This window comes from Hippocampus guttulatus, chromosome 3 (genome assembly GCF_054856545.1).
Source record: "Hippocampus guttulatus isolate MCC_2025c chromosome 3, RoL_Hgut_1.0, whole genome shotgun sequence".
In the NCBI taxonomy this organism is placed as follows: Eukaryota; Metazoa; Chordata; class Actinopteri; order Syngnathiformes; family Syngnathidae; genus Hippocampus; species Hippocampus guttulatus.
In genome coordinates, this window is record NC_141263.1 from 18,365,690 (window position 1) to 18,379,892 (window position 14,203).

General features: G+C 42.1%; 1 protein-coding gene across 4 annotated transcripts in view; it reads left to right on the forward strand.

Moving 5' to 3' along the window:
* The window catches only part of esrrga (estrogen-related receptor gamma a), an 80,220-nt gene that overhangs the window by 22,064 nt on the left and 43,953 nt on the right, over window positions 1-14,203 (forward strand). For all 4 annotated transcript variants that reach the window (XM_086107234.1, XM_086107231.1, XM_086107233.1 and 1 more), the window contains 2 exons: window positions 823-1,247; window positions 9,280-9,396. In XM_086107234.1, the coding sequence (XP_085963360.1) occupies window positions 823-1,247; window positions 9,280-9,396 (542 nt within the window). The remainder of the gene's footprint in view (window positions 1-822; window positions 1,248-9,279; window positions 9,397-14,203) is intronic.

Here is a 14,203-nt window from a genome sequence, read left to right on the forward strand (position 1 = left end):
CTGTCTTTGTGATGATGGAGCAGCAAAGAGGCTGCTTACTGATTACCTTCATGTTGAACAAGCGCCTATTGACTGGCGCGTGACGGATGAGCGACCGGCCCCAAGCATGCTCATGTGCTGGCTGTGTGCATGTGAATGTCTGAGCCTCCCTGCTGCTCTGTCCTACACAGGCCGCCCCTGGTGGTTCCCTGTTGTCCTTTATTTATTTATTATATATTTTTTGCTACCACCGATATTCTCTTTGTCAAATGAAAGAGGGGGAAAAAAAGCCTCACGATGGATGGATTTTTAAGAGCTTTGTAGCTTGTGAGGAAGCATACATAAGCAGAGACACACGACCGGGAATCAATTAATGAATCAATTCCGGGATTGGTCTTCGGCCCCTTTGAATCTTAATTGTTCATCTAACCAAGACATTTTGGACAAGTCTATGCTTCTTCTAACTGGGTGGGAACAATTTGGAGAAGGATGTTTTTCTCTTACACAAAAGTGTGCTACATCAAGAATAGCGGCAAAGATGGGCTCCGTTACGCTCCTTTTTTCATTTCCAATTGTTGTAATATCCATGTTGCCCAATATTTGTCTTCAGAAGTTCTGATTTTGAACATATCAGTCAGAACGAAGAGAGCCAACAGAAAAACAACACTGAATCAGAACACGACTCACCTGTATTTACTTCTCAGTATGTGGTTGTTGTTCAGGAGGTAGCTTTTATTGATGAACTGGGGACTACGACATAGCTAAAGTGCATTCACAGCAACAATATTCCTATATTATCTAATATATTCATCATCTTGTTATGGTTCTGCTTTCCTCCCTCAGGCTTCTCTGCAGAATGTCCAGTAAGGAGCGCCACCTAGAGTCCAACTGTCCATCCTCGTATATAAAGACTGAGCCATCTAGCCCCGCATCCCTGACCGACAGTCTAAACCACCACTCCCCCGGCGGCTCCAGTGACGCATCAGGCTCCTATTCGTCCACCATGAACGGCCACCCCAACGGTTTAGACTCCCCGAGTCTCTATGGCTCCGGCGCCGGGCCCTTGGGTCCCGCCGGCGGCCCCGGATCAAAGCGCTACGAGGACTGTTCATCAACGATCGGGGAAGAGTCCCAGATAAAGTGCGAGTACATGTTGAATTCCATGCCCAAGAGGTTGTGTCTGGTGTGCGGGGACATTGCTTCTGGCTACCACTATGGTGTGGCATCATGTGAGGCCTGCAAGGCCTTCTTCAAACGCACCATTCAAGGTTGGTTTCCACTTTCCCTCTTTATATGTGAGCAATTTATCTCTTGTCTGCTTGCATTTCTGCCATTTAGATTAGATGTACTTAATGTCAAAGTGAGGTTGGTGCTGAAATGGTTTGAGGTTCAATGCCTTGTTCATCAGTAGTGCTTGGATGTTATACTGCTGTCCCTCAAGAAACCATTCCCCGTCCCCTTTTTTTTACAGGTTTACCAATGTATAACAAAATTTTATTGGAAACGTTGACAAACAATACTTTCCCAAGCAATTTTTAAGTAACATTTAAGCATTATAACTGTCATGCAAGTGTAAGAATAAGTTAGCACTCTTAGTAAACCATTGAAGCAATGCTCTGCAGGTTAGCGTGGCTGCGACATCTAACTTTTTAAACTTGTGTGAATGTAGAATAGAAGAGGACTACTGTAAGTACAAAACATTGGGGCCTTAACTTGCACGGTGACTTACTAATAAATATGTAAATAAGCAAAATAGCCAAAGAAGAAATGGACTACGAAACTGTCATAGTCTTGAATTGAACTCTTGTGTAAAATGCTGAGGACTTGCGTGATATTATGCATGACGGTAATTAGAAATTCACAGTTTAGCTGACTTTAAATTTGGTTCAAGGGAATTTTTTTAAAGGACTGTGATCTGACAATACAAATGGAGTTCCAAAAGATACAAAATTGCTTTTAAATATTCAATCTTGAAGTTACAAATGTAATTGTAAAATACATTCCCTTTAACATGCGCTTATCATTTATATTGATATGTTATTTGGCAGTTTTTTTACGAAATCACACATAATGTACATCCTGGATATGTAGCATATGCATTTTTTCAGCTCTTGTCATTTTCGGCATACTTGAGTCTAGCGTTCATGTTTCTCCCTCTGCTATTATTTATGTTTCCGAGTGTCGACACACCCTAATACGGGTACCAATCCAGCTTCATGCTTGGATCCAGGCACACCCTCAGGGCCACCCTCAACCTTGACCTGTCATTTTAAGAGCAAAAAGCAATTTACACAAACTATTTGCATTGACAGAGCTAACCTCCAAACGCTTGACACCAACAGTGTTGGCAGTCAGCCTGGTATCTCGGTGATCATATCGAGTCACACCATGGTCACAGGTCATGTCTAGGGGCGAAGAGTTCAGGTTAGGAGGAGAGGAGAGAGGGGATGAGCAATAATCCACATGATGAGCTGAGTAGCGGGAATTAGGTTCGCTAATCCTTTGTGGGTTCGCACGTATTTGGACCACGCTATTGTCCTCTAAGTTACACTTATCTCTGAGCACTAAAACACAACTAGACATCATAAATGGACCATTGATCTTTTTTTTTTAATGGTCACTTTTATGACATAATGTTCAAATGGCCCTAAGCTTTTATTGTGGCAAGGTAACCAAACATTAACAGGAAATGGGATACCTGCTGCAAGTTATTCAGCTATTTCAGAAAGGAGCGCAGCGGGCTCCAGGTAGCCCGTGAGGACCACACCAATAGCCCGCCAGTGCAAGGATTGCCATTTGCGAGAAGAAATTATGATTTAAAAATGCAAACACTGGCAGTATTGTGAAACATCCTTAAAATGATCAGAGCCTGAAAATTAAAATCATTAAGTATTAAAAAAAAAAAGGCATTCAAATATTATTAAATGTAATTTGTCCAAATGTTATTTCAGACCAGTATCAATTTGGTCACCCTTCACACAATCAGGACACATGAAGCGAGCTCTCACTCTCAAAAAGGTTGGTGACCCCTGGTGTAGACCATTTCTCTAGCTCAACATTGCAAACTGGAGCATCCTCCAATTGTTTATGATACTTTATAGGGCTCAGAAACCTTTCTGAAAATGTAAAGGGCCTCCGGTTTGATTCATATTCCTGAAATAGCAATAAAACAAATACATTTGCTCAAATTGCCTACAATTATGCTTTTTAATAATTAATGATATTTATCTACAGTATGTGGGGATTTACTTAATGTTTTAATGTGTTGTTTACCACAACAATGATCTGATATACTGTATATATATATATATATATATATGCATATATAGATGTATAGATGAAAGAGTCTCCTCTTTCATCTATAACTGCTTCAGACAACAAAGTGTATGCAGAAAAGTGGTGAAGATTGCACGACTGTCTGTGTCCTAGGTGTGTTGTGTTATTTTTGTTATTTTGACTTCAAAATGGTTTATTAGATTGTCCAATGCGGCCGCTGGTGAATGTTGATTATCAACCAGATTAGCTCAAATTAGTGAAGACTAATAGGCCCGTCAGTCTGGTCAGTACGCATGTCAGTCATCTTGCTACAGGAAAACTCTGCTTCCAAGCAGTCAGCCAGCGGTCATGCTGTCATTGATCTATTGAGTCAGTCAGTCAGTCATATCAGACAGGATTCATCTATCTACCATTCCATCCATCCACGTATCCGTCGCTGCTTTCTTTTGCTTCTGATAAGCAGCTTTCCCAGTAAAACCCAAGAGAGAGGGCCCAAAAGAGGGGGGGCAAGACGCAGGGGGATGACGGTCTTATATCCACGAGATGCTCACTACCAGCAGATGACCTGTATGTGTTTATTATGGGATGAGACCAGGCCACGGTCCCTACCCGACAAAGAGATTGGGCGCACATATGTCGAGATAAACACACAAACTCCCACTTAAATAGACTGTCACACGCACCTCCCACGCACCCGTATACACATGACCTTGTAATCACGCCGTGTGCTGCTTTGACCCGTAATTCATTCGCGATTGCTGCCCTGTCCAAACTGTCCACGTGGCCCATTTCATTTGGGGAGCTTGTTAAAAGTTCAATAGGTGAGGACTCGCTTACAGATTAAACACAAGCGCACTGCCACTGTCTAGATATGATGCCGAGCTTATTTGGCAGTGTGACCTTGTGTGTCCGCCTCACTCTTGTTCCATCATTTTCACTCCACTTATAATCCCCAGCCTTCCTTTGTTGTAGCTATATACTGCAGGTCACGCAGGCTGGAGGTCACAGTACGTGAGTACCATAGGGTCACTGCCACGAAAGGTTCGCATATGGACACTTCATTTACAATATTCAAAAAAATGTTGAAATAAAGTTAATAAAATGCATCATACTGACCGGAGTTTCTAATGTTTTGGAAACAATAGTACCTTGACTTTACTACTTTTTGAAGTTATGTGCTGTCACAATGTAAATATTTTGAGTGTGTGTAGCAATCCCAAATTTTTATTTCGAGCCAGCTTCAGATTTGCCACCGCTTGATTGAAGTGATAAAAAAAAAAAGGTTCGCCAATCAACTTTCAATCCGTTTACGCAACTCGACTCATCTTTACGTAACGCTTTCACAGCAAAATGATAACACTGACAATGAGTATGGAGACGTCGCTAGCACTGAACTATCCGTGTGGTAAATGGCCAAGCGGAAACAAAACCCGTTTGATATGTTACATTTATTTTATGGTGTTTTGACATTTTATTTTACGATACAATGATGTTTTTTCCTAATTAAAGACATTTGTGGTCGCGGGGCTGGAAGAAATGCATGGTGTTTCAATTCATATCAATGCGGACCAATTCTTTTTCCAACTTGTTTATACCATTTTATGGAGATTTAGATATCATTACAGTTCATATGTTTGGCTTGCGTCATGTCTTTGACCTTCTGGAGCAAATGGGTCATGACATTATCATTGGCCAGCATGCAAGCCAAACTTTTCCACACAGTGTCTGTGCACATTGGCTTGTGCACATGTTAGTAATACCGATGTGCACACGTGCCTGTGTTTATGCACGGATTGTGTGTATCGAAGTTGTGCGGCTTGGCTGGAAGCGGGGCTGGGCTCAGATGGGCAATGGCAGCCATATTGGTATGTTTCAAGCCATTAGCCAATAAAACCGCAGGTAATCACCAAAAAAGCACCTCCAGCTGGACAGGGAGGAGACTGTGGAGTGGAAAATAAGCCAAAGAGTGGAGCAAGAAGAGAAGGTGAAGAAGCTTTGGAAGAGACAATACCTGCGTAAGGGGATTTTTGGAATGGAAATGATGGAGGATGGTGGCCAGGCATGTAGATGTGTAGAGTTTGCGTTTTGTACGTTATGTGTGCGTGTGTGTTTGTGTGCGCATCGCAGCATGGGGGGAAGTGGCTGTGGCAGCTGCTGTTTCTGTGGCGTCAGTCCAGCAACACCTGACAACGTGCATATATCACCCCCTTATTGAGAGAGGGGGATACATAAAGACGAGTGTGGCTGTGGAATGACGGGATGAAATGAGATGAGAGCCACAGAGTCAAAGGTAGAAAACCAAAGATGGCTTTCGCTCAGACAAAGTGGCAGTGAAAGACAGAATCATATTGTAAATATATATCAAATCCTAAAAGGTGTAGATGAGATGCAAACAGTTGGATTGGTAACTTGAGTGTGTGCTCAAGATGCAAACGACACTACCGGCACTCACTACTTTAAGTCTATTCAATAGGCCTACAACGTTGTGATTTCTTCCAAAGGAAATATCACGTCAAACAATGAGGTTACCATCTTAGTACCTTTATTAATGTCCAGGCAGAGCCCTCACTTTGAATCATCTATGCTTGTTTACATGCCTGGATAGATGACGTTAGAAACGTCCAAACTCTTCAAAATCCAGGTTGCAAAGACGAGTGACTGCATATTGACATAACTCTTCCCAAGGGAGGCATCTTTATGATGAAGTTCTCTGTTTGTTATCAGTGAATGACACACCCAGTAACTAATTCTGGTATGGCTACTATTTGACAAAATACAATAGCAATCTCCACACTGTAAATAACACAACTTTTATTTTTTGGGGGGGATAAAACAGTTACTCATGTTGGAACATCTTTAAAACATAGATTATTGAAATTGATGGCAACAATGTTAGCTAGCACAACAAAGCAAGTAAGTTTTTGCTCCAAAACAATTTGCCGAGTTGTTTTTACGTATACGAAATAACTCTTAATATGTTACGTGAACATACCAGGCACATTCACAGTTCATTGTCTAAGCGTCATGTAACATTAGCATATCATACACTTATTCAGCCTGTTGTTCTCTAGTTGTATTTTCATTTTAATTGCCTTTCAAGATGACTTGTATGTTTTTGGTGTTGGATTCTGTCAAATAAATTTCCCCCAAAAATGCGACTTATATATGTTTTTCCCTTCTTAATTATACATTTTATGCCTGGTGCGATTTATAATCCGGAGCGACGTATAATCCGAAAAATACGGTAATTGCCTAATTTAAAATTGTATCGAAGTTTGCTGCCTTGAAATTTTGAGTTCACTCTTTTTTTTTTCAGTTCATATTCCTACTTAGACTTGGTTACTGTAATTTCTGGATGACAAAGCATACCCGATTTAAAGGCTCAACAGCTAAATTTAGCAATAAAAAGTAATATGTACATACATTGGCTGCTTCATCAGCCGCGGGATGTTATAACACGGAATATTTGCAAAGAAATGTGTCACACAGATAGATCTTTTTAAACTTTTAATTACCTTCAACACCAGTAAACTTTTTCTCTTTTTTTTTAATCACATGAAGCAGACGATAGCTAGGTACAAAGTAGCATTCCAGAAAAGTAATTGATCACTGCATCCATCGTCGTTTACGTACTTGAAAATGGCAGCGTCCTGCCAGCGCTCATCTGCGATGGGAGAACTTATTTTAGTCCACTTCTCTGTATTGCATTGAATTTAAAAAAAAAAGAATCACATGATGTTTACCTCGATCTGTTCGCCAGACAGCTGTAAAACATCTGTTCCAATTAATGCAGTGAGGCATGTAAACGGCACATTGGAATAGACCATGTCGGATGTAAACAGCATATTCATTTGGTTTGGTCATTCAGTTTCATTTTAATTGGAATACAAGGCACCATGTAAACCATGACTCATGAAGATACAGTTTGAGCGCGACCTCAGACAGTCCGCTGTGACATGTTCGGCAAATCCATTGGTCAGATGTGACGAGACGATCTTTAAATGTATTGGCGGAATAAATGCCGTTCGTATAAATCCATAAATTAACTGCATCACATTTTCAAAGAGTGAGGGGGGAAAAAATAGAAGTTTGTAGTCTAGAAAATACAGTCAGTATTTTTTGACAAGCTTTTCTTTTAAAAATGTATTTTTGCTGACATCCTATTTATGTAATGCCAACAGAATTATCAATCAAATGTATCAAAGGGTGGAAAGCATGTGCATCACTCCACAATCATAGCGCAATTCATCGCCTACTGTATATCGCACACTTTGTAGATTCAAAAGAGCAGTAATGTTAAACTGACTCCACACTGGTGGTCAATTGTCATGCAGCACGTGGACACACACACACACGCCTCAAAGGAGATTGCAGGGGATTTGAGGCCCTCATATATCCCCCCTCACGAACACCGACAGTCTGCACGTTATACAAAGAAGCCTCCGAGAGGAATCATTGGGTTCTATAAGCCCAGCTTCAGTGTCCAAGAACAGGCGTCGAGGCAGACCTAAAGACACGCACGCTCCTGTGGCGCTATTACATCCTGCTGTTCTTGTTCGTACATTTTAACCTCTCTCCGTGAAGGATGTCGTTGCATACAAAGAGCATCCAGCCTGCTCGCTATTCACATTTCATAGTTCCTCAAGCCGACATAATATGTTTACTATGAAGCATCCTTCATGAAAACCAGTTTTGAGTCCAGGTGCAGCAAATCACCAGCCTAGGTGTCTCTTTAGCACACTTATTCATTTAGCTAGTTTGTGTGCACTAACGAGGCCCATTATTGCCGAAGGTTTGGTGTCATTAGCACATCTAGCCTTAGCGCTAAGTAATTGCTGAATTAATGTGCTCCACCAGTATCTTCCACATTGCGAGCTAGCCTGTTCCATTAGCGGCGTCTATTAGGTTTCCCCAGTGTTTAGCATGTTTAGCCAGTTACTTTCACTAACATGGCCAATTAACGAGGGTCTTGTTAGCCATTAAGACCAGTTTGTGCATTTAGCCTTTTCCCAAGCTAACTAGCCCCCTTAATCAACAGAGTAATGAGAAAACATCCTCCCCACAGCAGCAGTCGATAGTAATCACTATTTATTCTCTTTCGCTGGGAGACACTTGAGCTTCCTCGGCTTCTGGAGCAATGTACTTCTGGAGGAACGAGAACAATCTAGGTTTTTTTTTTCCTTTTTCTTTTTTATGCTTTACTCTTCAAACCACTTTTGTTACTGGTCTCTCTAAAATACATATCTGGCCTAACGTCAACTGAAAATCGGTGCAAAACATTTGAAAGAGAGCTGTAAATCACAATCAGGTACGAGACAAGCGACGGAAGAAAGAAATCACTTGAATTAAGAGGATGGTAAAGAAGAGAAATTGACATATGAAGGTGAATAAAAGTAGAAAAATACAGATGTTTTTGAGTATGTGGTTAGTTTACATCATAGCAGTGTGACACGCCAGTTATTTGGACATAAAGGAATGTAACAATTTTTGCCGACCATTCTGGGATGTATCAAATCTCGCACCCAAATTCAACTAAGACAGGCTCCAGCTCTCTGTCGTGAGGACAAGCCAGATATAAATTGGGATGGGCGATTTTGGTGACCGAGCGTGCTACCTATGTGTGGTATTAGCCTCTTGGGTCTCTCGGATGTTTTTTTTTTCGTGAGCCACGGTTTTTCACTTAACGGACTTAGATCAGCTAAGATTCTTATCCTCAGCTGTGAGCCACTGCTAGTGAGTGGTCTGCAGTTGATCACGCAACCTCTCTTAGGCACCTGCACTTACACGCGTGTGAGGTGTACAACGTACGTCAGCATAATACGCTTCTCCGCGAGTTAATTTACATTTTCAATTATGTTACACAAAATGCCAGCCCTGTAAAGAAGCAGTCATCAGAATTGGCTCTTAAGATATCGCTGCTTGCATCAAATGGATGCTCAATCTCGTACAAACTTATTTTTCTTCTCTTTGTCTACTACATTTCCAGAATATAACCGTCTCCCTTATGCTTTTCCCCCTCCGCAGGCAACATCGAATATAGCTGTCCAGCCACCAACGAGTGTGAAATCACCAAGAGGAGACGCAAGTCATGCCAGGCCTGCCGCTTCATGAAGTGTCTGACTGTGGGCATGCTGAGGGAGGGTAAGGGAAAAGGTCTCTTCCTAATCTTTCTCCGTTAGCTATGAGCGAACACAACATTGCAGTCGCAGTAATGACGAGTGAAGTTGCGTTCAAATACAGAACCAGCCCGCCCAACCAACCAAAGGCGGCAAGGATTTAGTTGGAGAATCTGAGCAAATGTGTTCATTTTGCTTCTTTTTCCATCTTCAGTTTGTTTATATACTTGTGGATGGCAATAGAATTAGTTCTTCATCGTCATAGAAGTTTAAAATACGAAGCAGGTCAAGTTTGAAGTAACATTTCAGCATCGTCAGTAGTGACATCATACAATTATTGTTCTAACACTTAAAACTACAAATTTATGCATGAGTACCACTTTCTGCGCCAAAAATCCCTCTTGACAAATTCACACATTTTCTGTGAAAAGCAGAAAAAGTGCAAAACATTCTTTAAGCTACAGTTTTCGAGGCAAAGGGATAGTGTGAAGGGGGTAATGTTGGCCTCTGGATTTATGTTCAGTCTTTTAGAACCACATTTTCCTTAGAAGGTTGAATTCAGATTTGTTCAATAGCTTGGGGTGCTTGGCCTTCCACTATTTTCAACTAATTCAACAACAAACAAAATAACACTTAAAAAAAAAGACTGCCTAACTATTTATACAAATTAGCTTGCTTTCATTCACTTGTTGCACAGGCGTCTGTCTGTCTTCATGCATGGCACTCACTTTCTACACACACATACACCAGCATGCATACGACACGTATGTTATGTCTGAATGAGGTAACATTAGTTGCTCCAGCAGTGCTGAAAACGAACAACCGATATGACTGCTCTCGCACCGCTTTGATTAAATACACTCATTTCTCCTCTTCACACTCCCCTGGTACCTCTAACTCTTTCTCTGCCTTTGGTCTTCCCACCTCTGACCTTTCCACTCCCACCTCACTTTCTGCCACGCAAGGAAGAAGAGGACGGCCGATAGAGAAAGTCTAACGGCCGGGGAGGGAGGGAGGAATGGAGGAGGCTTGGGAGAAGAGATTGATTTATAGGTGCTGAGGAGAGGGGCCGGGGGAGGATGAGAGGCAAGGTGTGTGGGGGTGGGGGTGGGGGCGGGGGACACGGTGGCCGAATGGAGTCGAAAGTGTGTGTGAGAGAAAGCAGAGGGAGAAGGAGGGTCAAGGTTGTAATTGATGGGAGACCTGGATGACACCACCCCCCCCCCCCTCCCTTTTCCAGGCCGTGGTCAGAGAACGCGGCTCAGGCCGATGCACGGTAGCCTCCTCGCCATCCATTCTTGTCTTCTCCCACTCATGCTTGTGCAACCACTTCATCTATCCACTCACCTCTACATTTGTGCCCCCCTCCATCCCGGCGGGGTGACGTATGCTCACCGGACACTTCATTGGGACAGTATAACTTCACAGTATAGTGACACCCGATCAAAGAGATTTGATAGTTGGAAAGGGTTGGTAATGCTCTGGGGGGAGGGGGGGGGGGGGGGTTCTGTCTGAAAACTACAGTTTAAAGACAAAAGCTGGCATGTGACAATTAGACAAAAATAAGAGTCACGCCAACTTGCAGACTTCCCAATCATTGCATCGTCGAATGGGGCACTTCCTATCTGTGCAAAACAAAACAACTAGTATGTAAAGCTTGCCAATGTGCAATCAATGCGACTATTCTCTCCCTTTGAAGGGTTAGGGTTAATTCAAGTTAATTTAGGTTACGGCTAAGGGTTAATTAACCAGATTGTACCTCTAGTACACTCATCCGTTGTTCATTTTATTCACAAAGAAGTATGCTTAGCATTTCAATATCGTTTCATAGTTGCCATTTGTGAATTTTGGACTTGGACTGTTTGTGCACAGACTAATTTTCTTTGACTTGTCTTGACAGACAAATTGCAAAATGAACCTCTTAATTGCTTACGCTAAATACCGTAACAAAATATTATTAGTGGTAACCTGGAACCAGAAATGGGAAAAAAATTAGATAGAATTTCCCCAAAAATGTAGATGCTTTTGCACTCTTCATGTGTTCAATTATTGTGGTGATGGTTTGCAGTGAGCCCCGCCAGATCACGTTGAAAGATGCTTTTTCTAATATGTTGACTCCTTTATTGAGCAAAATAAGACAATCCAACATTAAAAACACCAATATTACGCAGTGCCCTGCAAACTACTACCACAAAAATAAATACGAGTACCTCTGTGACAATTTTCTGACAATTTTCCAGCTTTTTGTATCGGCTCTTTGACGTTGACATACTGCATCCATGAATAAGTACGAACAAAACCTTAGCAAACAGCTTGTAGATGGTGTTGTAAATAAGCGGAAGAAACCATTTTTTTTTCCCAAGAGTGAAACAAAACCCTTCACCCTCCACAATAAATGCCAACTCATCTTTTCGTTGGTTCCCCCACACTTATATATCCCTCCCAACAAGCTGCTGCCGTAGCGTTTGTTCTCCCAGTCAATCTGACATTGGCAGAGGCCATGTTTCATCTCCCGTTGTGTACCCTAAGTCTGCTTGCAAACACGTGTATTGGACCAGCACACGTGCAGGAGATATAAGCTCATGTATTATTGGCAGTTTGTACTTGCCTTAAGTGTTCACCGGGGCCATAATGCTTATTTTTCTGTCTGAGGAAATGTGAGAAACTCAACTAGAGGGTTGCAATTCTTTATTAAATGCTTTCATCGTATCGTGTTTGCATGTGTTCCCAAGGAGGAAAACAAATAGCAGCCGTTAGTGGCTGCACATGCATCATTCACACACACCCACACACACACACACACACACACACACCACTAGGCCTACATATATACAATATACATCAACCTGACAGACCACAGCCATCCCATTTGTATTGGTAGGTCTGAATTTAATACACGGGGTCCCACTCTACATAACAACGTGGCTCATTGAAGGTTTTTATATTTTCCACCCTAAAGCAGAATGGGAGGAGATGAATCGTACTTTAAAGGAACTAAACGTAGTCCTTTAGCTTTGCTTTATTCTATCAGCGATAGTTTTTATTTTGTGAGTTTGTTTTCATTGTAATAATTTGCCAACGATATGATCACATAACTGCGATCACGCGATAATTAATACGTTTGAAGAAAACCATCCATGACACACAACTTTTATAATGTGCTCTTGCACATACAGCTTATAAAAGAAATGAAACTGTGATATAAAAATGTGGAGTAAAAGAAGACCCGCTACACCATCAGTGACCTTAGTGTTTATGCACTTAAATGACGGTGTCATTTAAAATTGCAAACACGTTCGGCCCTTTAAAGAGTGCAGGAGGAAGAGGAGTAAACAAGCAAGGGATGGCAGTGAGCGAAGGAACGCGGGGATGCCCACCCACCAACATGTAACAGCTAATTTCTGGATCGAAGCAATTAAAAAGCCTGACTTTATTATGAGAACTTCCCCTCTGGCAATGACTGTCTGTCCATTTTTAATGAGGTCATAATGATGCGTCAGCTGAAGCCCAAAAGGTCGCAGGGGCGGGGCTTAGAGAAAACCATTTGCGTGTTGCGGGAACGGGGATGTGTGATTGCAGGTAAAAGATTGTCTGAAAATAACAAAGTAGACGTGGGTTAAACGCTCACTTTGGGGACTCTGTGTTAGCGATTTGATTTGCTCCCTTTTAAATGTATTTTATGCACATTTGGACCAAAAAAAAAAAAGGTCTGGCATCACACATTAGAAATAAAGTGTCGTGATGTGAATACAAAACGCACATCAGACAATTGAACATGAAAGGGTTTGGCAGGAGCGGTGGGTGCATGTGTACCGTGCATATGCTGCAATTGACAACAGTGCGGCTTTGATGACGGCACGTCACGCGCGTCCCGCTTTAAAGAGACGCAACATGCCTGGGCCGCGACCAAAGCTTCCATCTCTATCAAGCCATAAACGGCCAGCTGGATTCAGATGGTCCACTAGCAGGGACACAAGACCACGCGCCGCTCATATAAATCCTGGCATGTGGCCTCGCGTACACACACACACACACACTCATAGCAGTTCGTGCCAACTTTAGCCTTGCTCCCCGAGACCTAAAGAGGGAGATTAGTTGAAATACCACAGTCTGTGTATGGCAATTTCTTTCTACGTGTGTATACGTGTTTGTTGTCCGCACACAGCTTCCGGTAGGTGTTATAACTGCTGAGTTCAATCCTGACCTCTGTCCAGTTACAAATTCGGATCCAGCCTCAGACATGACATTGAAGTAGAGAAGTAAAAGTCTTTAGCTAACACAATACAAAGTAACAACAGAGAGCAGCACACGGAAGAGAGCTGACACTCTGGTAGAAAGCTCGACGTACTGACAACAATAGCAACTGCATAGCAATGAAAACAATATGGAGGAACGGTCTCACACCACCATATTCGGTATGGCGGGTTCAAAATGGAGCCTATTTATCATATATTTTCTGTAATTATGACTTCATGACGATGTTATCACCATTTATTGCTAGTACACAGTTATGCCATGTTCTTACATACGAATTTGGGTCATGCCACCGCCATGAAAACAGAACTGTGTCGTAAACTGAGAATCTGCGGTACTCAGCAAGGAAAGTGATTGTAATTCATTAAGGTAGTGAGTGTCCTGGACTAAAGCACGGCTGGGCATGAGGCTCAGTACTGAGTGTCTTTTTCCCCTTTAAGGCCACCAAATTTGGCCAGCTATGGCAGTGCAAGCTATTTGACAGGGATGGAATTCAAACTGTCCAATAATGCACATTTCCAAAAATCTCATAGCTGACTACTGCCATGATGGACAAGCACTCTAAAATCATAGTGGAG